At 36.7% G+C, this 25455-nt stretch overlaps 1 protein-coding gene across 1 annotated transcript in view; it reads right to left on the bottom strand.

The window, feature by feature from the left end:
- Nucleotides 1-1843: 1843 nt before the first annotated feature.
- LOC123529845 (serine/threonine-protein kinase A-Raf-like) overlaps nucleotides 1844-25455 on the bottom strand; it is a 60375-nt gene continuing 36763 nt past the window's right edge. Inside the window, exons 8-16 of the mRNA XM_053520728.1 lie at nucleotides 18574-18625; nucleotides 14553-14648; nucleotides 12862-13013; nucleotides 12223-12419; nucleotides 10402-10578; nucleotides 9261-9307; nucleotides 6326-6444; nucleotides 5530-5661; nucleotides 1844-2074 (exon numbers count right to left, since the gene is read on the bottom strand). Of these exons, the coding sequence (XP_053376703.1) occupies nucleotides 1844-2074; nucleotides 5530-5661; nucleotides 6326-6444; nucleotides 9261-9307; nucleotides 10402-10578; nucleotides 12223-12419; nucleotides 12862-13013; nucleotides 14553-14648; nucleotides 18574-18625 (1203 nt within the window). The remainder of the gene's footprint in view (nucleotides 2075-5529; nucleotides 5662-6325; nucleotides 6445-9260; nucleotides 9308-10401; nucleotides 10579-12222; nucleotides 12420-12861; nucleotides 13014-14552; nucleotides 14649-18573; nucleotides 18626-25455) is intronic.

Genomic DNA, 25455 nt, shown 5'->3' with positions numbered 1-25455 from the left:
TATTTTCTGATGTCACACCTGTGTACCAAAAATTATTTAAATATGTCAATCCTTTCATGAGTTACTGTCCGAAAACCATGAAAATCAACGGACCGACAAACCGACCAACAGCTCACTCCTATATACCCCCCTAAACTTCGTTTTGTGGGGGTAAAAACAATAAAGATGAAAACAAAGAGACATCTCATTTTTAATTTAAGCCCCTCTCGGCAACAACCTTCTGTAAGCCAGCTGGATGACTTCCTGTTATGAAGACCCTCCCATTTTTAATGTGTTTACAAAAACATTATGATAACCTTGTAGTCTTCCTCTGTATTTTATAAAAACAATAATACAGTCAAAATTTCTTAGAAACAGGCAAGTCATTTTGTCCATCTTACTATTACTTTGCTCCATCAGTTGTCTGGATAAATCATGGTAAGTTACAGGGGTCTCAAAACTGTTACAAACTATGAATAATTTGTTGAATGTATTTGTTTTTATGTCTCGTCCATCTTATTTTAAAATGAATGACATTTGTAAACGAATGAATGCGTTACCTTCTGTATCAAAAGAAGAAAATTTATTAAACTGGTGTCCCCAGTCAAATATACTATTGTTTTAGTCCACTTTTATCATACTTTACTTCTGTTTTGTTGGGAGCATCCTTTCCTTACACTTTAAGACATATAAATGGCAATTCCATGAATGTGTTTAAAGACAACAAGAGGGTCATGATGACCCTGGATCGCTCATCTGAGTAATATGAGCTACATGTTTCAAATGTCAAACTGATGCTAAAATATTAAGGAAGTTTGTTTGTTAGTTTGTTTTTGGTTTAATGCCGTTTTTCAACAGTATTTCAGTAATGTAACAGCGGGCAGTTAACCTAACCAGTATTCCTGGATTCTATACCATTACAAACCTGTTCTCCGCAAGTAACTGCCAACTTCCCCACATGAATCAGAGGTGCAGGACTAATGATTTCAGACACAATGTCGTTTATCAAATAGTCACGGAGAATATACGCCCCGCCCGAGGATCGAACTCACGACCCCGAGATCCATAGACCAACGCTCTTACCTACTGAGCTAAGGTTAGTGGGTCACATTCATAGTCACTGAAATTCAGTTTAAGATCGGTGTGCAAAACTGTACATGTTATCCAAATTTCAAGGCTGTACCTTAAAAAACAAGAAAGTAGGTCAAGGTCACAGTCAGGTGACTCCTAATCACTTGGGGTCATCAGGTAATTATAATTAAACAGTCTAGGAAATATAACCTGATAACTTTTGAAGTATTTTTTCCTATATAACTCTTATAACAAGTGACCCAAAGGGTTGGGCCTCTTTTCACCCTAGGGGCATAATTTGAACAATCTTGGTAGAGATCCACTAGGCAATGCTACTACCAAATACCAAAGGCTTAGGTCTTAAACTTTCGGACAAGATTTTAATTTTTTTTTCCTATACAAGTCTATGTAAAACTTCGGACCCCCTGGGTGGGGCCTCTTTTCAACTCAGAAGCGTAATTTGAATAAGTTTGGTAGAAGACCACTAGACAATGCAACATACCAAATATCAAAAGCCTAGGCCTTGCAGTTTAAGTCTAGAAGACTTTTAAAGTTTTTTCCTATATAAGTCTATGTAAAACTTGATCCCCCCGATGCAGGGCCTCTTTTCCCCCCAATAATTGAACAATCTTGGTAGAGGACCACAAGGCAATGCTACATACTAAATATCAAATGCCTAGGTCTTGTGGTTTCAGACAAGAAGATTTTTAAAGTTTTTTTCCTATAAAAGTCTATGTAAAACTTGAGACCCTCTGTCACTGTTTCCGTGTCTGCCTAGTCATAAACCTTACCTTTAATCAAAAGCTTTCAGGAACAGTACTAAAATCTCAAGCTTGAATATGATGTAGAAATAAATAAAATAATTCCAGGTGGAAGTATTTCCCCTTACCTGTGGAAATAAAGGTCTAGTGTCTCTGTCATACTTGCAGCAATCTTGCATGAGACGTACTAACGCCTTAGCACAGTCATTTCGTACTTTATTCACATCTGGACTTAAATAACCCTTACCAACCATAAATAATATCTGAAACACAACATATACACTGAATATATCTTATTTTAAACAGAGAAATGGACACAGTCACAGGCACCTCAATAGTATAAACAACCAGTCAAAACAAGAGCTGTTCGTAAGACAGCTCGCTCCACTATTCGGCGATTTAACAGTAAAATTTTGTCAAAATATTTAACTATGAAAGGGGCATTATTTGGTCAAAAATACAATTAGACTTATGAGGATTGTTACCACACATGCAGATGATGATGATAAAGATACATTTTAAGGTTCAAGTCATTATCTTATATTGCGCTAAAGTTATATCCAGAAAGCGAAGATTGCCAAAAAAAAATTTAAGTATGAAAGGGGCATAATTCTGTAAAAAATTATGGGGATTGTAACCACACATGCAGATGATGATTATAAAGAAATAGTTTTAATTTCAAGTCATTATCTTTTAAAGTACCAAAGATTTGTCTATAAACGAAGCTTTCGAAGAAAATAATTCCAAGTATAACAACGTGGCGACCTTGATCTCGGGTATAATGGGCCCAGTCCCTGCACATACTTTGTTTGTATGCTAGACAATGTTTATGTGAAGTTCAAAAATTGGTTTTACAGGCAGTGACATATAGATGTTTTCTGAATTCAGCAGGTTAATAAAGAAGAGGTTTGATAAGGTTACAGCTAATATATATGCTACTCAGACTGATGGGGTGCAACACTGATACATTCATATAAAATGAATCATTTTCATCTTAATCCATCTACTGTGCTACATTAACATAACAGGACTAATACTGTTACTATTCTTACATTACAGTATAAGACAGTATTTTCTTGCCTACATAGCGGGGAAAGTATACGTTTGTCAGAGCAAGTGCCAGGGTTAAATATTCCTGTCTTTCCCTAAGGAAAAACCTTGTCTAAAATAGTATGCACTTAGGTGATGTCAAATAGTACTGACACTATTATGACGTTATAAACTATATAAATAATACCAGGAAATACCCAAATCTATTTGTCACCACGATCTATTTTGAATGCAATACGCAAGAAAAATGATCTACCATGCCTGCTTGTGTAAGACAGCTGTTTCACCAACCCTTGGGCAACTTGGATAAAATCAAAGGCCTGAATGGCCTGAGTCGGCTAATGATTGATGTACTGACAGTATAGTCTACCAGTTTCAGTTTGTTTTTAGTTTTTTTCTTAAAATTTCATAACACAGCTCGATATTTACCCAAAATATTATATCCGGATACGATTACACTTTTCTCCAGTTTGAACAATATATTTTACAAATTGTGATGATACAAAGACATTTAGCAGCAATTGGCAGTATCTGACATTGAAGTTTACGGTTAAATTACCTCTTATTTAAATCATTTCATAAAAGAGTTGTTTGGTTTCGTGAAAGCAGCCAAACATAGACGATCTACTTTCGATTTCAAAAACTACAAGAAAATACAATTTAATGTTTCGCCGATTTGTTTATTTCTCGAAAAATAAGAATTCAAATCATTTTTAGCTTGACTATTCATAGAATAGTAGAGCTATTGGACTCGCCCATGCGTCGGCGTCCCGATTTGGTTAAGTTTTTGCATGTAAGCTGGTATCTCAGCAACCACTTGTGGGAATGGATTGAAATTTCACACACTTATTCACTGTGATAAACTGACTTACATTGCACAGGTTCCATAACTCTGTTTTGCTTTTTTACAAAATTATGCCCCTTTTTTGACTTAGAAATTTTTTGGTTTAAGGCTTGTATGTAAGCTGGTATCTCAGTAAACCACTTGTGGGAATGGATTGAAACTTCACACACTTATTTACTGTGATAAACATGACTTACATTGCACAGTTCCATAACTCTATTTTGCTTTTTTACAAAATTATGCCCCTTTTTTCGACTTAGAATTTTTTGGTTAAGGTTTTGTATGTAAAGCTGGTATCTCAGTACTCACTAATGGGAAGGATTGAAACTTCCACACTTGTCACTGTCATGATCTGACATGCACAAAGCAGTCCAATAACTTAATTTTGCTTTTTTTACAAAATTATGCTCTTTTTCAACATAGAAATTTTTGGTTTAAGTTTTTGTATGTAAGCTGGTATCTCAGTAAACCACATGTGGAATGGATTGAAACTTCACACACTTATTTACTGTGATAACTGACTTACTACTGCACAGGTTCCATAACTCTATTTGCTTTTTTACAAAATTATGCCCCTTTTTCGACTTAGAATTTTTGGTTAAGGTTTTGTATGTAAGCTGGTATCTCAGTACTCACTAATGGGAATGGATTGAAACTCACAACTGTTCACTGTCATGATTAGACATGCAACAAAGCAGGTCCCATAACTATATTTTGCTTTTTTACAAAATTATGCCCCTTTTTCACATAGAAATTTTTGTTAAGTTTTTGTATGTAAGCTGGTATCTCAGTATCCACTAATGGGAAAGGATTGAAACTTCACACACTAGTTCACTGTCATGATATGACATGCAGTGCAAAGGATCAATAACTCAACTTTGCATTTACAAAATTATGCCCCTTTTTCAACTTAGAGTTTTTGGTTAAATTCTTATATTAAGCTGGTATCTCAGTACCCACTAATGGGAATGGATTGAAACTTCATACACTTGTCCACTGCATGAGCTGATAAGCACTTTGCAGGTTCCATAACCCTATTTTACTTTTTTACTAAATATGTCCCTTTTTCGACTTTCTTATTCATTCAAGCGACAAGGCTGTTAAATAGTCGTTAAAAATAGTTGTTTTTAAAAAAGCATTGCGTGCGTTTCTGTAATTTTATATACGTTTTTATACGCTTAGAAATTATTAGACATGCGTATTTGCATTATTTCTATACGTAATTTACGCTAATACGCATCTTATCTGGAGCCCTGTGGAACTATTTTTTGTCTTTCGCTGGATGTTACCCAAGCTTTGTAAGCCTGCGCAATTCTTAAAATGCACATTTATGCTTAATGAGTTACATTCGAGTATTGCACAATTACAAGTCATAAATATGACAGATTACATCGTATATTGGTCATAGCAAAGGGAATTGACACAACTTAACTTCAATCATGCAGTGAACTGTTTGAAGTTTGAGAAATCTAATGGAACTACTTCCCTTCACTGTGTTATATGGTCCATTTAGAGAATCGTTGGATAGCAAGGACTCGTCAAAAGGCTTTCAGCCTTTAGCCGACTCAGAAACCTCGCTAACGCTGGGGGGGGGGGGGGGGGGGGGGGGGGTCATTCCACACTGTCCCTCGGATCAAGAAAAACCTGTCTTACACTGGCAGGCATGTAAGATCCTTACAGTATGCTGCACTTTTAATCAGTATTACAGCTCTAATATTTTTATAGTCCAACAGATAAATTGCATGACTGATTATCCTTCAGATAACACAAAGATTGACACTGGTCTGATAATAACTACAGGAGGACATTTCTATGTGTACTTACTTGGTCTTTATTATTTATATGCGAGTATGGTAACTGTCCCGTCATGAGTTCATATAACACAATACCAAATGCATACACGTCAGACTGGAATGTATAAGGATTCTGCTCCTGCATTCTTATCACTTCTGGGGCCTGAAAACACAGAACATATGCATTGTTGTTGACATCAAATAACTACAAATGTTACATATCCATAAACAAATATGACACTGGTTTCATGCAATAATCTATTTATTGCACAGTAATATATACTTATATGACATTAGTATGATGCAATAACCTACTCCCTGCACTGTAATATACTCATGGTATATTGGTCAAGGTGCTTGCCGGTCAACCAAGGGTCATCGGTTCGAGCCCCACTGGGGTCATGACCACGCCTTTTCATGACGCCAGTACTGGCTTTTCCAGGAAGCTGATTCAAGAATGGTTCAACTATGCTTGAAGCTTTTCTCACAAGCTAATACAAACTGGTATAAACTTATTTATTCTTACACAACTTGAGACTGGTCTGATGCAATATTGGTACTTGAGGGTGACAGATCCTTATTACATTCACTGTTAGAGACTGTTCTTTGTATAAATATATCATCTCCAGTTCAGCAGAGGATCAGAATTATTTTACAGGAAAGTAGTGCTTTTAAACACAACAGAAGATGTCACTCAAATAACCACTATAAGTAAAATTGTATATCCAAACATGTATTGCGGAAAGGCCCATGTCAAGAAAGCAGAACTATTGATGTCAGCGCTACAATGTTTGAGAGATTTCAACTGTAAATTTTCAATAACTTACCATCCATAATATTGAGCCTGTAGGTTGCTGGAACTGGTGTGATCCACTCCAGCGGGTTTTCACAGTTGCCAGACCAAAATCACCTATCTTTACTGTTAAATCTTCTGTTAAAAATATATCTGATCACTTGGTTAAGGTTTACAAACAAACACAAAATCCACAACACAAATGCTAAAATGAGGAAAAATCCTATGTATGGTTACTTTACATTGTAGCCCTGGCTGTTTACTCTGCACTATGCTTTCAGGAAATCTACTCTTATCTTTTCAACAGAACATGAATTATGTGATAACATTCTCTTATGTAGTGTGGTGGAACCTATGCTCACGGTATTTTGTACATAAATAATCTATTTAAAAAGGAAGAAAAACTTACCATTTTGATTTGCCTATGCAAAAACATAAAAGTTATCCTTCTTTTATCGAAACATGTTGTTGATGTGCGTCATCACGTGACTCAGTCGTCTTGTGAGCTATCGACATGGCATACGTGATAAGGTGAAATTTCGCCTATGCTGACAGTATGTTGTATTTATTGAACTAAAGCCAAGAAAAAATTTCAAAAGACTGACAAGAGGGCCATGATGGCCCTATATCGCTCACCTGTTATCATTGCACTTGAGGACAAGAAGTCCTCAGAAAAAATATCTAAGTCAAAAGGACTGGAAAAACAAAGGAAAGAAATTTAACCAAAAAGAAAAACAAATTCTTACAAGGTACAGAAATGTCAAAATACACCTAAAAATTGAAGGTACCATCCATGTGTACCACAGAAAAGTGGTCTCGGTTTTTCCCTACGGCCAATAATAAAAAGTTACTAAAAATAGGCTATTCAATAAACGTAAAAGGGAAGTAATTCAAAAGAAAATATTTAAGTTAACAAAAGAAGGATCTGCCAATAAATCTGTTTAAAATAAATGAAATTTCAGATCATATCTCATTAGTTACCGGAGATATACCCATATTTAATTTCAAAAATAATAGGAGGTAATTTGACATAAAATCAGTCCAAGTTATCTACCCTGATTGGCTCGGTCCAACTAATGACAAATAATGAAATTTCAAATAAGTCCTGTAAGTACTTACTGATATAAATTCATTTGATTACAATCAGGGAGGTAATCAGATATAAAAAACTGGAAACTACAAATGGATCTGATTATTCATGAATCCAAGATTTATTGTTATTTCGGAAGCTTGTATCAAATTAAAACCAAAATGAAGTCTCTATATGCTGCAAAAGCCAAAATAGCCAATTTTGGACATTTAAGGGGCCATAACTCTGGAACCCATGATGGAATCTGTCCAGTTTTAAGAAAGGAATCAAGATCTTGTGGTGATACAAGTTGTGTGCAGTTTGGTTAAAATCAAATCATAAATGAAGTTGCTATTGTGCAGACAAGGTCAAAATAGCTAATTTTGGCCCTTTCAGGGCCATAACTCTGGAACCCATTTGGGATCTGCCGTTCAACAAAAGAACTGAGATCTTATGGCAACACAAGTTTTGTACAAGTTTGATTAAATTCAAATCATAAATGAAGCTGCTGTTGTGCAGACAAGGGCAAATTAGCTAATTCTGGTCCTTTCAGGGGCCATAACTCTGGAACCCATAATGGAATCTGGCCATTCAAAGAAGGAACCAAGATCTTATGGTGATACAAGTTGTGTGCCAGTTTGGTAAAAATCAAATCATAAATAAAGCGCTTTTGTGCAGACAAGGTCAAAATAGCTGATTTTGGCCCTTTCAGGGGCCATAACTCTGGAACCATAACGGGATCTGGCCAGTTCAAGAAAGGAACCGAGATCTTATGGTGATACAAGTTGTGTGTAAGTTTGGTTAAAATAAAATCATAAATGAAACCACTATTGTGCAGACAAGAAATTGTTGACGGACAGACGCACACACAACTGACGACGGACGAAGGGTGATCACAAAAGCTCACCTTGTCACTATGTGACAGGTGAGCTAAAAATGAACAAACAAACATATGCGAGTATAGCATTTAGAAAATTACACATTGATTGTGAAAAACAAAAGAAATGAGCATGAAATTTCAATAGCATGTGCCTCTTTGTGTATTTTTCTCTGACAGAAATGTAAACATTCTTTTGGCAGTAAACTTTTTTTTTATATATACATATTACTCTTTAAACCTCATTTCAAAGAATAATAATTCTCTTTTTTGTAAAAAAACGACCATTTTGCGGTGACAAAACTTTCACGTTATGTGGGGGAATATGGGGTTATATGGGGGAAAATAACTTTGGATTTTACACATTTGAATTTTTTTTATCAAAGTTGCTCTTAAATATATTTTATATCTGAATGTAATGCATCATTTCTAATTTACTAACTTTGACTGAATGATTCTGACGTATTTGTCTGAGATTTGTGCAATGAAAACAGATTGCGTAAAATGTATCGGCTGCAATATAAGTCACATAAGCCACACACGGTTATCGCTGTTTGTTGTGAAGGCATATCATCACTGGTTGGTGTTAAACATAGCATGATAAAATATTTTCATCTGTGCTTCTGCAGTGAGCGTATTTATCGATATATCGACAGCATAGGAATATAGCAAGCATAGGTTCCACCACTCTAGTATGTGGTTTCGGTAACACCATTTCAACTGCAGAACTTTAAGAACCTGGCATACTCTCATATGGCTAAAATGCAGCAGTGGTATACAGTACAAGGAGTCTGATTCATCTTGACTGTTGCAGGCTCAAGCCCCACATTGACTACAGATGCACCTTGTCATAAGACAGCAGTTATGGTTTATGCTGGTAGCAGGCTCAAGAGCAACCTAAGTAAATATACTTCTAACTTTTTGATCAATCAATCTGTAATAACCTAGTAAGTTCTCACAACAAACTTAATCACACTAAGTTCATGTACACTGGATTAAATGTTCTTTCTAGTACAAGGATACTATTTGATTTGAGATCTCTGTGAATTATGGACTTGGCATGGAGATAACTGAAATAGAGAAAGAAATCTGTAAACAACTGCAACATGGGGAAGTTTAATTCAAGTTACAACAAACTCACATCAGATGACACAATATTTAAGGGATGTTTGTGTAATGACTTAATCCAGTTCCTGAAATTACTCATTTTCTAATATCATGTTTATTAGCGAAGTTATATTTTTCTTTTCAAATAAGACTATTTTTACTATATTTTTATTGAAGTGCTTAAAATCTTATTTCATCTGTACTTCTATTTCTTCACAACCAGTACAAGATCATTGCTATTCAAGAAGACACAACATGATAAATCCAGAATGTCCCAGGCTTAATTAAACAAACACCATTATTTACTGAAGAAACAAGGAGCTGTGTTCAATAAACGCTTGATGCCCCCAGTGGCATCCTTGTCGTAGATTTTGCACCTAAGTCCAAAACAAGGTCAAGGTCAAACTGAGGTCAGGTGATGTTTGAAGATGAGGAATGGTCACAGTTTACATCTGTATTAGTATCAAGTCATTCTAGTTAGGGGTATTGATGCTAGACGAAACGGTCCCATTTGGTTAACCAAGAGATGGCCCATATAAAGCAACCCAAGTCCAAAATGAGGTCAAGGTCAAGGTCAAACTGAGGTCAGGTGATGTCTGAAGATGAGGAATGGTCACAGGTTACATCTGCATTAGTATCAAGTCATTCTAGTAAGGGGTATTGATGCTAGACGAAACGGTCCCATTTGGTTAATCTCGTATGGACGGATGGACAGGACAATCATTATATGCCTCCCGCATCAGTAGATGCTGGGGGCATTAAAAATGCATTGTTTTATCGTAGAAATGACAACTTTCTTAACTTAGAATCAGAAGGACAAAACGTATGTCACATTGCGGCTGTTCCAGTTGATGATGGAGGAAGACCCCTTTGGGCACTTTTTAATGCTTGGGCAAGCAACTGGGTACACAACCAATCTTACATAAGCCAGCTGAATGGCTTTGTCATATGAAAAATTCTTTGCCACAAGTGTAGTTTCAAACTCGCGTAAGTAAAAGACATGTGATTCTAGCACCAAAGGCTTCTCTGTAAGAGTGACAAGGTATGGGATACTTACTCCATGCCGAGAGCTGTTTGCCGGCCTATTTCTAGAAGACCCAGCATCTCAAACTTGATATCATCTACATGTAAATGTTTGTACAAACTCGAACCTTCACACCATTGTGTTATGATTGCTAATTGGGGTTTAGATGTACAACCCATAAATAATAAAACATTTAAATGTCGAGTTTTTCTGAAAAAGAAAGAAATACTCTTTTACTTTAAGCTTTTCTGTGAAATAATCCCAATATTTTGGAGAAATGAAACTGAAATTTTCAATATTTCAAAGCAGTTAGTTACAAACTAAATACCTCTCTACATCACATAAAGTAATTACCATTCACTGTCAATCAGTATTATGACTAAGATAGACTGCAGTCATTCATTTCTAGATATAATGTCCAGTGTTTTACATTTTTTTTCGTAATTCCTTACTGGTGTATATATAAACCACATTCCATTACAAAAATTAAAGGAAGCCAAGAATTTTTAGCATTGTCTCTAATACGAGCACTTATCTTAGTTCCATCATTTTCATCCAAAGATCACTGACAAATTGAATAGCCAGTAATTAGTAGGAGGCAAGACAAGCTAAAGTAGAAATGTCATGTGCTTATTTCACCATTCTATGTAAATCAAGACATATCTGTGTATTTAATGTTGGATTATATTTGAAACTTTCATTGTTTCAAATCACGGCAATGTCATTTTACAATAATTTCACTGTTATACAACTTCATATGAACACAAGATTTTTAATTTTCATACTACATCTGTTGTTCAATCAGTGAAAGATATTTCAAACTTACACCGAGAACAAGGGTCCAGGATGGCCTTATCTTACTCACCACAGTTTTACAGCTCAAACATGTACAACAAGATTTGAAAACTTGCCTGCAGATAAGATTTTCTAAAGATCCATATAGGGAAAACTAGACCCACTACCAAAAGTCATATATTTGCTTGCAAAATCAGGATGGCTTATTATAATTTTAGTACTGGGTCATTCAAAGCACATTTCTGTGCAATGACTTTAAAATCAGACTGGTGGTTTAGATGGTTTAAGTATTTTTTAGCTCCAGAGACCATTCCTTTGACAAATCAGAATACAATTCACAACCTTGGTAAAAGGCCACTCATGGAACGCACATTTCTGTGAAATGATTTTAAAATCGGCCAAATTTTTGGAGGAAATTTATGTTGTATGAAGACTTTTTTATTTTCAAATTTTGGCTCTGGTGTCCATGCATTTTGACAAAGCTAAATAATCTGTACATTCTTTTTCTTTAATTCTGTTTGAAACAAGACTTTTCCAAATGGTTACATTTTGGAATTTGACAATGCTTCAATCAGTATTCCTATGTGCAGTCAAAATAAACCATATCAGGTCCATATGAACAACTTTTGGAGAGGACCACCCAAGTGACATTCAGGTCATTTTCCATCAATTCAAGCAAGTGGTTTACGACAACATGCTATTTCAAAAAACAAGTGAATGGACAGACAACAAAAACTGGACACAGGATGGACATGACGGGACGGTGATTGATCACAATAGCTCACTTTGAACACCTAGTGCCTTGTAAAGTTAAAAAGAATAATCCTCCATTTATATTCTAAACGAATTCAAAATGTCAGGAATCATGTACAAGAAAAAATTGGTGAGAGAAGTATATGATAGTGGCTTTGCGACCAGCATGGATCCAGACCAGCTTGCACATCCGTGCAGTCTGGTCAGGATCCATGCTGTTCGCTTTCAAACCCTATTGCAATTAGAGAAACTGTTAGCATGGCGCGGCTCAATTATGTACATCTAGAATCACAAAATAATTATTACCTTAAAACTGCTACTTCATTTTTAAAGGCCTGTAACTGTGCAGGAGTGGGGTTAGTCACATTGAGCCTCTTTACCGCCACTGCCCCATGCCAGTGACCCTTAAACACTGTTCCAAATGAGCCTGAACCTATACGAGGACCAAGAATTATTTCTTCATTTGGTATTTCCCAGTCTTCATTAGAGTCTCGCCATCCTCCCTGAAACATCAATAACAGAATAACTACATACCATGCACCTAAGCATTTCACAAGTCTGTATTTTAAGTGAATACTTGCATCACAATGTACACATTGACAAATATATATATTTTCAATTGTAGACATTCAAGTATTGATACATTTTGTGAAGAATGATTAACTTTACAGTCAATAATTACTAAATGATTGGTTTATATGTTTGACTTAACATACTAACAAAATGTTTTGTTTCCCAGTCTTGTCAAGATGATGTTCACTGTGTATTTCAGGTAAAACTTTGTTGTTGTGAAGTAAATTAATGATGGAATTAAAATATAATTCATCAAATATTTTATAAAAATTCAAAACAGCATGTAATACATCAAACTTTACCTCTGTGCACACAAAATAAATTCTATGTTTTCAAATACAGAGGATTTTTGTTCCAAGCTAAGAAACTTACTGTTCTACGACCAGGGTCTGTTTCTACAGATCGTGCCCGAGGGCGTTGTTTACCTCCTGGGGTAGGTGAATGGTTTGTACTATCTGTTGGGCTACCAGCAGGACTGTGACTTGACGTACGACCAGGTAAATTTAACGTATTACTGTGCTGACCTGAAAAACAGAAGAATATTTATATTTTTTAACAAATACAAATCTGTCCACTCTCCTTGTTTTAAATGTAATCAGTATGTGATGACCCTTTTACACATGAAAACAAACTGGTATAGTTGTTAACTTCTTTTGTAATTTCTATCTACTTTTCATAGAGACCTTTTTGTATAAATGAGCCATGCCATGAGAAAACCAACATAGTGGGTTTGCGACCAGCATGGATCCAGACCAGACTGCGTGGATCCATGCTGTTCGCTTACAGTTTCTCTAATAACTATAGGCTTTGAAAGCAAACAGCATGGATCCTGACTAGGCTGCGCGGATGTGCAGGCTGGTCTGGATCCATGCTAGTCGCAAACCCACTATGTTGCTTTCTCATGGCGCGGCTCAAATAATGAATCCAGAACAGTAAAAACGCATCCTGAACCTTTTTAACGTCAAAGTAATACATGTTCTTGTCATAAATAAGTGAACTGTTGACCTGAGACAGTCTTGATTTACTAAAGGTTCTGTGAAACCCTGAGTCATAGAAACTTAGATTAATAGCTATAATAGTCACCTAGGATATCTCTAACACATTTCCAATTTAAAAACTATTTTACCCAACTTAGATTTAAAGAGAAACTTCTCATGTACCGGTATCAAGTATTTTTACCACATTTATGTGGTGTAACTAAGTCTTAAATATAACAGATATCTCTACGACGTTAGAAATTAGTAGAAACTTCTAAAGAACTGCTATTTTAGCTTTCTTGCATATAAATAGGAACTTTGATTTAACTAAAATTTTCAATTTAGCTGCTATTTAAGCCTACATGGGTGTAACTGACAATTTCATAAGTGAATGGAATTTTAGCCACCTCAGACACTACTAGCAGTTTCTGATGAAAATATTAGTTTCTCCATCCAGTCTTAATCACACAATCATGCAGTTGTGCCATAGAATTTCACAAGTAACTGCCCCATGAATCAGACAAGAGGCCATGCCAACAAAGTCTGGTTGTCAAAAACTGAAGTAAACAAATTAAACTTTAGTTAGCTTTTATACATGCTCCAGAAGGACAAAGTTGTTAGTATATAACACCTGGGGAGAAAAAACAAAGCAATCGGTATTCATTCCTCCAAGATTATCATTCCCGAGTATGAACACTGAAAGGCAAAACAGAAGAAATTTTAGATGTAACTGGATTTTCCTCAATGCAGGCAAAGTACAGTTACGGTTTCAAGACTGACTAACAACAAGTTATGTCCTGTGCAGCCAATGAAATAGTCCTTCATTGTGAATAGTTAAACCAAAACTGCTATCATTCCCAAACTTAACAACCAGCTGGAACTGATTTAGTTTACACAGACAGTCGCCCTTTGCTACCATGCAAACAGCACTGAAGAGCCTGCACTAACCCGCCACCCTGGCTATCAGAGAATCACACAGGGAAGTGAAAAAACAAATGCGTTGCGAAAAATAAGGAGAAGGGTAACAATACATCAGTCATAAGTGATAGTAATGTTTTGTTACTGGAAAGGGTCACACCATTCTACCTTTATACAATGCCCTGTGAGGAAACTTTTTTGTACAACTATCGCTTGCATGACGCTTATCTTTGTACATTGGGTATCTGTAAGGAGCGGCCTGTGCTGAAATCACATCAGTTATTGTTTATACCTCTGGATTATCATCTTAAATCACTGGATTACTACCTTGTACCTAAGGATTACTACCTTATATCTATGCAAAACTTCCTTTTATGTAAGGATTACAAACTTATATCCATGCATTACTACCTTATACTTATGGAAAGGGCTTCAGATCAATTCAAACTTTTCAGACCGATTTATAAACTCAAAAACATAAACAGTATCGGTCTGAGAAAAAGATAAAGTAAATAATTTGATCTGAAATCTCTATACATGACTGCCTACCAACAAGAAATTACTATCTCCAATAAACATAAATGTCAAACCTTGGAGATCAGTATGCAATTAACATGTGCCTCTAGTGTTCACCCAGTATACTTTGTTGGTTCTAGCTAGCCAACATCAGTGATATCTAAAATGGACTGGTCTATCATTTAACTTGGGCAGTACCATTTATTATTCAAAGGGGCATTCACTGAAAATTTACTGACTGAATAGCTAACAGTGCAGATCATGATCAGCCTGCACAGATGTGCAAGTTGATCTTGGTCTGCACTGGTCACAAAGGCAAAATCACTTGCCGGCAGCAGACTAAAGGTTAACTATGACTGTAAGTGACCCAAATTGATCAACAAATACCCAAATCTTATTATTCTATAAAAAATTGTTTGCCTATTTTGTTGTTGTTGTTGTTAAGCTTTTCTAACCAGAAACATAGTCAAATGTTGCATCATCCCCTTTAATCAACACAATTATGTATGGAACTCTACTGATTATAACAGATTTAATCAATAGGATTATATACACATAAGTGAAGATAATGGATTTAATCAATAAATAAGACTATGTACACATCTCTTGCAATTAGGTTGGATATTTTTTAATAGGAATATGTTTGGAACTTTAGTGATAATGATCATGAATTTAATCAAAAGAATTATGTAAGAAACCACTGTGATGATGTTGAATTAACTCCTTGGGGCTGAATTGTGACTAAAGGCACTATATTTTCTACCCCGTAGCGTCGATTTCCGACTATACGCGCGTTATCAGGACTCCCCAGGACGGCGATTGACGAGTATAGTCACGGCACCGAGATCATGCTGATTACGTCACATACTTGTTAATTTTTGATAATCCTGATAAAAGCAAAATTATTTTGCATACCGGCTATTATTTCTTAGATGTTACAATTATTAATAATGCTAATAATTCGTTTCCTTGTTAAAATAAATGTTTGTAAATATGCGGTAAAGGAAATAAAAAACACAAACTCCGGTGTTCATAAGGTATTTCAAAAGATTAAAATAATGTCGGCTGCCAGAGATTTTTCTTACATTGAAGAAAATATTCATTATTATGCTGATTTTGACATATCAGTTCCGTCGGATGATAATTCCGTTGATGAAATTTCATTATCAGAGAAATGAATGGTCGGAAAACGTTTTAGAAAGCTGAAATATTCGTACACTTACATCGCATTAAATCCAAATGGATAAAAATAACACTGCAAAACATGTTTCATACATAACAAGAGGACCATGATGGTCCTGAATCGCTCACCTCTTCCCACATGACCCAGTTTTGAGTATGAGGTCGTTTTTTCTATTATTTGACATAGTGACCTAGTTTTTGAGCTCATGTGATCCAGTTTTGAACTTGACCTAGATATTATCAAGATAAAAATTCTGACCAATTTTCATGAAGATCCATTGGAAAATATGGCTTCTAGAGAGGTCACAAGGCTTTTCTATTATATGACCTATTGACCTAGTTTTCGAAGGTACGTGACCCTGTTTTGAACTTTACCTAGATATCATCAAGGTGAACATTCTCACTAATTTTCATGAAGATCTCATGAAAAATATGGCCTCAAGAGAGGTCACAATGTTTTTCTATTTTTATACCTACTGGCCTAGTTTTTGATCACACGTGACCGAGTTTCGAAAATGACCTAGATATCATCAAGGTGAACATTCAGACCAATTTTCATGAAGATCCATTGAAAAAAAAATGGCCTCTTGAGAGGTCACAAGGTTTTTTTATTATTTGACCTACTGACCTAGTTTTTGATGGCACGTGACCCAGTTTCAAAATTGACCTAGATATCATCAAGGTGAACATTCTGACCAATTTTCATGAAGATCCATTCAAGGGTATGGCCTCTAGAGAGGTCACAAGGTTTTTCTATTTTAAGACCTACTGACTTAGTTTTTGATTGCAGTTGACCCAGTTTCAAACTTGACCTATATATCATCAAGATAATTCAGACCAACATTCATAAAGATCCCATGAAAAATATGGCCTCTAGAGAGGTCACAACGTTTTTTCATTATTTGACCTACTGACCTACTTTTTGAAGGCATGTGACCAACTTTCGAACTTGACCTAGATATCATCAAGATGAATATTCTGACCAATTTTTATGGAGATCCATTCACAAGTATGGCCTCTAGAGAGGTCACAAGGTTTTTCTATCTTTAGACCTACTGACCTGGTTTTTGACCGCACATGACCCTGTTTCGAACTTTAATTAGATATCATCAAGATGAACATTCAGACCAACTTTCATACAGATCCCATGAAAAATATGGCCTTCAGAGAGGTCACAAGGTTTTTCTATTATTTGATCTACTGACCTAGTTTATGATGGCACGTGACCCACTTTCTAACTTGACCTAGATATCATCAAGATGAACATTCAGACTAACTTTCATACAGATCCCATGAAAAATATGGCCTCTAGAGAGGTCACAAGGTTTTTCTATTATCTGACCTACTGACCTAGTTTTTGACAGCATGTGACCCACTTTTGAACTTGACCTAGATATCAAGGTGAACATTCAGACCAATTTTCATGAAGATCTTGTGAAATATATGGCCTCTAGAGAGGTCACAAGGTTTTTCTATTTTTAGATCTACTGACCTACTTTTTGATGGAACGTGACCCAGTTTCGAACTTGACCTAGATATCATAAAGGTAAACATTCTGACCAATTTTCATAAAAATCCCATGAAAAATGTGTCCTCTAGAGTGGTCACAAGCAAAAGTTTACGCACGCATGGACGGACGACGGACGCTGCGCGATCACAAAAGCGCACCTTGTCACTTTGTGACAGGTGAGCTAAAAGTTAGTGTAAATAAACGCTTTTTGTAAATTTAATAATTCTTCAAAGATGGGTGTAAATATTACAACTTAACTGTCTCAGTGCGTGTCACACAACGTTTGTGTACATGTTTAGAAATTAATTTACATCAAAATAAACCATTGATATTCACTCAAAAATGGATGTTAATTTTGAGTAATGCTGATGTAAATACTCTGTGTTAATAATGTATTTCTATTTAAATTTCTATTTCTATTTGGAACTTAATGTGTTTACATGTGAAAAAGTAATACAACCACTGTCATAATGTTGAATTAAACAATATACAACCACTGTTATGATGTTGAATTAATCAATATGATTATGTATACAACCATTGTCATTATGTTGAATTAAACAATATACAAACACAGTAATTATTTTGAATTAATCAATAGGATTATGTATACAACCACTGTCATTATGTTGAATTAAACAATATACAACCACTGTGCTGATGTTGGATTAATCAACTGAATTATGTGTACAACTGTGAAAACAATACTTTAGTTATTATGATGGACTTAATGAACAGAATTATTTATGCCACGCTAGTGATGATGATGAATTTAATAAACAGTTATGTATGCAACATCAATGTCATTAGATAAGGTTTCCTTTTGCATATCTAGTTGTGATGTCTAATTAATCAATGACTAATGCAACTTTACAGTCCGTGTGACAAAACATGTGCTTCTGGTCTGGAAGGGTATTACAAGTTTATACTAAATGTACTTGCAAGAATGAGATGTGAGAAGGTATTTGGGCTCTATCTTACCTTGCTGATTTGTAGAGGCCTCGTATGCTTGCTGTAACTGCTGTCTTACATCCTATATAAAACAAAGAATACCGTAATTAGTATATGTCACATGTACATTCCAAAAATACAAGTAATATTAAAAAAAAAATCTTCAAAATTTGTTGAATATCACATAATAGACTATACTACTTTTTTACTATTCTTTTAAAACTTTTTTTAATTATGCATTTTTACAAGTGCTTTCATTTTACAAATACTGTTTTTTAGTGTTATCTATTCAAGAAATGAGCGACCAGACCAATGTTTTACAATATAAAAATTTACATTAATACATTATCTCAATAATGAAATGTATAAGAAAAGTGCAAAACAGTTATGCTTTAATAAAGAAATGACTGAATACATTATATGAGCCGTGCCATGAGAAAACCAACATAGTGGGTGTGCGACCAGCATGGATCCAGACCAGCCTGCGCATCCGCGCAGTCTGGTCAGGCTCCATGCTGTTTGCTTTTAAAGCCTATTGGAATTGGAGAAACTGTTAGCGAACAGCATGGATCCTGACCAGACTGCGCGGATGCGCAGGCTGGTCTGGATCCATGCTGGTCGCAAAGCCACTATGTTGGTTTTCCCATGGCACGGCTCAAATATACAAGAACTTTCCAGTAAGATGTTCAGTACATAAAATGCTTGTAACTTATATAATGATATTATAATAAAACTATATTATCAACGTCTAGTGCATCAAATCTGTAATACCATCAGATCAGTCATATATCAAGCATCTCGCCAAGTCATTAAACAATTACCCTTATACTGTCAACCAACTATCCCATATACTACTGTAACAAACTATAATATTTTTTTTCATGACTGTAATCTTTTGCAAAATGCTGATTAAATCTCTATTTTATTTGTGTTTTTCTTCCTGTTTTAGGGTGAGTAATAAAATTGCAAGCTTATGTCCTTTCTAAATAGCTAATGCCTTGTCTAACATTATTTCAGGTAATACAGTGCACCTAGGAAGAATAACAAACCTTCTGTAAGTCACATGGATCGCTTCTTCACACTGAAGAATTCAACACCATTAGAGATATCAAACCCATAACTGTGGGGCAAAATAATTTATCATCGTAACCATTTGGCCACTGAGGCCTAATGACCCTTAATAAGTTACAAGGAACTGTACCTAATGTACTTGACCTATGACTGAGTCAGCTGATGTGCATTACACAGTACAAACATACAATACAAATCACAGTTCAGCTAGAATTTTAAACATGATTGTATACCATAAATGCATCAATGTCTGATGTAATTAATTAGTTACTACCTCAACAATAATGTGCTATATAAACTTGCACTGTACAGATCATGCCTACTTTTAATAAACAATATTTATATATTCAAGCTGCAAGGCTATACCAAGCCAAAATGCATTTGTTACTAAATCAAAAGCAAAATGCACTCTATACTAAATTTCATACAACATAAAGAAAACACATTACAAATTTGAAACAGATACTCCACAGACTGGCATTCAGAGGCAGTCTGACCAAGCATGCTGGCACCAACACCAGATACTCCACAGACTGGTATTCAGAGGCAGTCTGACTAAGCATGCTGGCACCAACACCAGATACTCCACAGACTGGTATTCAGAGGCAGTCTGACCAAGCATGCTGGCACCAACACTAGATACTCCACAGACTGGTATTCAGAGGCAGTCTGACCAAGCATGACTTACAAGAATTTGAGACTTTTCCCTAGGGATTTTGTAAGATATTATGTGACCAGCAATAGATGGGGACTTTGTAAGATATTATGTGACCTTCAGGAGTTAGATATTATGTGACCTACAAGAGTTTGGGACTGTGACCTACAACAGTTGGGGACTTTTGTTTGATATAATGTGACCTACAAGAGTTGGGGACTTTTGTTTGATATTATGTGACCTACAAGAGTTTGGGACTGTGACCTACAAGAGTTGGGGACTTTTGTTTGATATTATGTGACCTATAAGAGTTTGGGACTGTGACCTACAAGAGTTGGGGACTTCTGTTTGACATTATGTGACCTATAAGAGTTTGGGACTGTGACCTACAAGAGTTGGGGACTTTTGTTTGATATTATGTGACCTATAAGAGTTTGGGACTGTGACCTACAAGAGTTGGGGACTTTTGTTTGATATTATGTGACCTATAAGAGTTTGGGACTGTGACCTACAAGAGTTGGGGACTTCTGTTTGATATTATGTGACCTATAAGAGTTTGGGACTGTGACCTACAAGAGTTGGGGACTTTTGTTTGATATTATGTGACCTATAAGAGTTTGGGACTGTGACCTACAAGAGTTGGGGACTTCTGTTTGATATTATGTGAACTATCATGATCTGAGGCTTCTGTTAGATATACAGTCAAACCTGTCTGTAAAGACCACCCTTGGAAGAGCCAAAATGTGGTCTTTGTTGGGAGGTGGTCTTTATTTACAGGTTAAAATACACTGTAAATGTTAAAATGGAAAACAAAACATGTGGTCTTTAGAGCCAGGTGGTCTCTGTTCAGAGGTGGTCTTTAACACAGGTTTGACAGTAGTGACCTATCAAAAATGGGCTTTTGTTAGATAGGCTGGGATCTATTTTTGAAACTGAGCCAGAGATATAATCACTATAAAGTGACTGACATGAATTTTAAAGAATTGAAAACTTTACCACACTGTACTGGTATACAGTAATATCTTTTTCATTGACCTTAATTATCAGCTTTCTAGTTTAACTAAAAGATGTAACCAAGAACCAGGTCACTAGACAACTTTTGGGGACAGGTACCCATACCCTCGGGATAGGGAATTTTTCGACATTTTAAGACGAAAAGGGAAGTTTAAGCCATGTATATATAACTACTTTCACACTTATTAATACTGTTTTCAATCATTTCTAACTGATGTGACTATATTGCAACAGTAATCTTCCTTAGAGGCACTATATAATATTAAAAGAAAGAGTTAATATCTATTTGTGTCAAAAAACCTATCATCAGGGGAATTTTCTTCTGAGAAAGGGGAAAAAAACATATTATTTTAGGAGGGGAATGGTACCCATATTCGGCCCCAAAAATGGCCAAATGAGTGCCCTGAGAACAGACTACTTACTGAAGGTACTGGTATACAAAATAGAAATATTGAAGATGATATATTAAACAGCACAAACAACATGACCCTATGCAAATTTCTACCTCTAATATAAACTAAACCAATAACAAAACTAATATATGTAGCTGAATACAAACTCTATTATTTCAGTAAATAACAACATCCACATGCCAAATAATAATGTGGTCACTGTAGCACAGAAGGAAAAGTCTTTGTATAGCATAACCAAAATATGCTCAAGGGAAAATCAAATACAAAATCAACAAAATAAAACTGAGATGGATGTGGAGCTATAGTTTCCAGGTATTTATGATTCTGAAAAGAATTAAGTTTAACCATTCAAAACAGTATGTGTATATATATTCAACCCTAGATAGCACATTCTTGTTTTTGCTTGTTTTTTTTTGTTGTTGTTTTTGTTTGGTTTAAGTAGTAACTACAACACTGATGGTGTCTTCCTAGCTTCTGATGGTAGAGGAAGACCCTAGGTGCCCCTCCAGGCTTTGTTTCAAGTAAGAGCAAGCATCTTCGTAGCACTGCTGATCTACATAGAAGTCAGTTTGATTGCTTCCTCACATGAGAGAATTCTAGACCTCAAGTGATTTAGAACCCACAGCACAGACAGGCAAGTGATTCCAAACAAGCTATCTTAACCACTAGGCCACAAAAAAAATGTCTTTAAACCTATTCTCTATAGTAAGGGTAAAACAGAGACTATCAATATTGCCAAGAAAGCACTAACCTTACCCAGAACAAACATTCATGATAAGAACATTCATCTTTTGCAGGTAAAATTCATGCTGCCAAGGGAGAACATTCACCTTGCTCATGTAGATCATTCACCGTGTTCAGGAAAAACATTCATGCTGCCAAGACAGAACTTTCACCTTTTCCACGAAGAACATTCACCTTGCCAAGGGAGAATGTTCACTTTGTACAGAGAGAACATTCACTTTGCCCAGGAAGAACACTTGTGTTGCTTAGGAAGAACATTCCCCTGGCCAAGACAGAACATTTACCTTGCCTAGGGAAACCATGCACCTTGCCCAGGAAGAACATTGATGCTGTCAAAAGAGAACATTCATGTTGCCCAAGAAGAACACTGATGCTGTCAAAAGAGAACATTCATGTTGCCAAGGAAGAACATTTATGCTGTCAAAAGAGAACATTCATGTTGCCCAGGAAGAACATTTATGCTGTCAAAAGAGAACATTCATGTTGCCCAGGAAGAATATTTATGCTGTCAAAAGAGAACATTCATGTTGCCTAAGAAGAACAAATATGCTGTCAAAAGAGAACATACATGTTGCCCAGGGAGAACATTCATGTTGCCAAGAGAGAACATTCAACTTACACAGACAGAACAATCACCTTGCCATGAGAGAACATTCATGTTGCCCAGGCAGAATATTTATGTTGCCAAGGGAGAACATTCACCTTACACAGACAGAACATTCATGTTGCCACGGGAGAACATTACCCTGCTAAGAGAGAACATTCACCTTTCTCAGGGCGAACATTACCCTTGTCCAGAGAGAACATTCACCTTTCTCAGGGAGGACATTCCCCCTTGTCCAGAGAGAACATGCACCTTGCCAAGATAGAACATTCACCTTGCTTAGGGAGAACATTCACCTTACCCAGGGAGAACATTCACCTTGCCTAGAGAGAACATTCACCTTGCCCAGATAGAACATTCAACATTCACCTTTCTCAGGGAGAAAATTCCCCCTTGTCCAGAGAGAACATTTACCTTGCCAAGATAGAACATTCACCTTGCTTAGGGAGAACATTCACCTTACCCAGGGAGAACATTCACCTTGCCCAGATAGAACATTCACCTTGCCTAGGGAGAGCATTCACCTTACCTAGGGAGAACATTCACTTTGTCCAGAGAGAACTTCTACCTTGCTCAAGGAGAACATTCTATTTTTCGAGAGAACATTCATCTTGCTCAGGGAGAACTTTCACCTTGCTCAGGGAGAACATTCACCTTGCCAAGGGAGAACATTTACCTTGCTCAGGGAGAACTTTTACCTTGCTCAGGGAGAACATTCACCTTGCTCTGGGAGAACATTCACATTGCTCAGGGAGAACATTCACCTTGCTCAGGGAGAACATTCACCTTGCTCAGGGAGAACATTTACCTTGCTCAGGGAGAACTTTTACCTTGCTCAGGGAGAACATTCACCTTGCTCTGGGAGAACATTCACATTGCTCAGGGAGAACATTCACCTTGCTCAGGGAGAACATTTACCTTGCTCAGGGAGAACATTTACCTTGCTCAGGGAGAACTTTTACCTTGCTCAGGGAGAACATTCACCTTGCTCAGGGAGAACATTCACCTTGCTCAGGGAGAACATTCACACTAATCAGGGAGAACATTCACTTTGCTCAGGGAGAACATTCACCTTGCTCAGGGAGAACATTCACCTTGCTCAGGGAGAACATTCACCTTGCTCAGGTAGACCATTCACCTTGCTCAGGGAGAACATTCACCTTGCTCAGGGAGAACATTCACCTTGCTCAGGTAGACCATTCACCTTGCTCAGGGAGAACATTCACATTGCTCAGGGAGAACATTCACCTTGCTCAGGGAGAACATTTACCTTGCTCAGGGAGAAAATTCACCTTGCTCAGGGAGAACATTCACTTTGCTCTGGGAGAACATTCACATTGCTCAGGGAGACCATTCACCTTGATCAGGGAGAACATTCACATTGCTCAGGGAGAACATTCACCTTGCTCAGGGAGAACATTCACCTTGCTGAGGAAGAACATTCACCTTGCTCAGGGAGAACATTTACCTTGCTCAGGGAGAACATTCACCTTGCTCAGGGAGAACATTCACCTTGCTCAGAGAGAACTTTCACCTTGCTCAGGGAGAACATTCACCTTGCTCAGGTAGACCATTCACCTTGCTCAGGGAGAACATTCACTTTGCTCAGGGAGAACATTCACCTTGCTCAGGGAGAACATTCACCTTGCTCAGGGAGAACATTCACCTTGCTCTGGGAGAACATTTACCTTGCTCTGGGAGAACATTTACCTTGCTCAGGAAGAACATTCACCTTGCTCAGGGAGAACATTCACATTGCTCAGGGAGAACATTCACCTTGCTTTGACCTTGCTCAGGGAGAACATTCACCTTGCTCAGGGAGAACATTCACCTTGCTAAGGGAGAACATTCACCTTGCTTTGACCTTGCTCAGGGAGAACATTCACCTTGCTCAGGGAGAACATTCACCTTGCTCAGGGAGAACATTCACCTTGCTCAGGGAGAACATTCACCTTGCTCAGAAAGAACATTCACATTGCTCAGGGAGAACATTCAACTTGCTCAGGGAGAACATTTACCTTGCTAAGGGAGCACATTCACCTTGCTCAGAAAGAACATTCACATTGCTCAGGGAGAACATTCACCTTGCTCAGGGAGAACATTCACCTTGCTAAGGGAGAACATTCACCTTGCTTTGACCTTGCTCAGGGAGAACATTCACATTGCTCAGGGAGAACATTCACCTTGCTCAGGGAGAACATTCACCTTGCTCAGGGAGAACATTCACCTTGCTCAGAAAGAACATTCACATTGCTCAAGGAGAACATTCAACTTGCTTTGACCTTCCTCAGGGAGAACATTCACCTTGCTCAGGGAGAACATTCACCTTGCTCAGGGAGAACATTCACCTTGCTCAGGGAGAACATTTACCTTGCTCAGGGAGAACATTCACCTTGCTCAGGGAGAACATT

The sequence above is a fragment of the Mercenaria mercenaria genome, chromosome 13 (assembly GCF_021730395.1).
Source record: "Mercenaria mercenaria strain notata chromosome 13, MADL_Memer_1, whole genome shotgun sequence".
In the NCBI taxonomy this organism is placed as follows: domain Eukaryota; kingdom Metazoa; phylum Mollusca; class Bivalvia; order Venerida; family Veneridae; genus Mercenaria; species Mercenaria mercenaria.
This window is presented reverse-complemented; position numbering and strand designations above follow the sequence as displayed.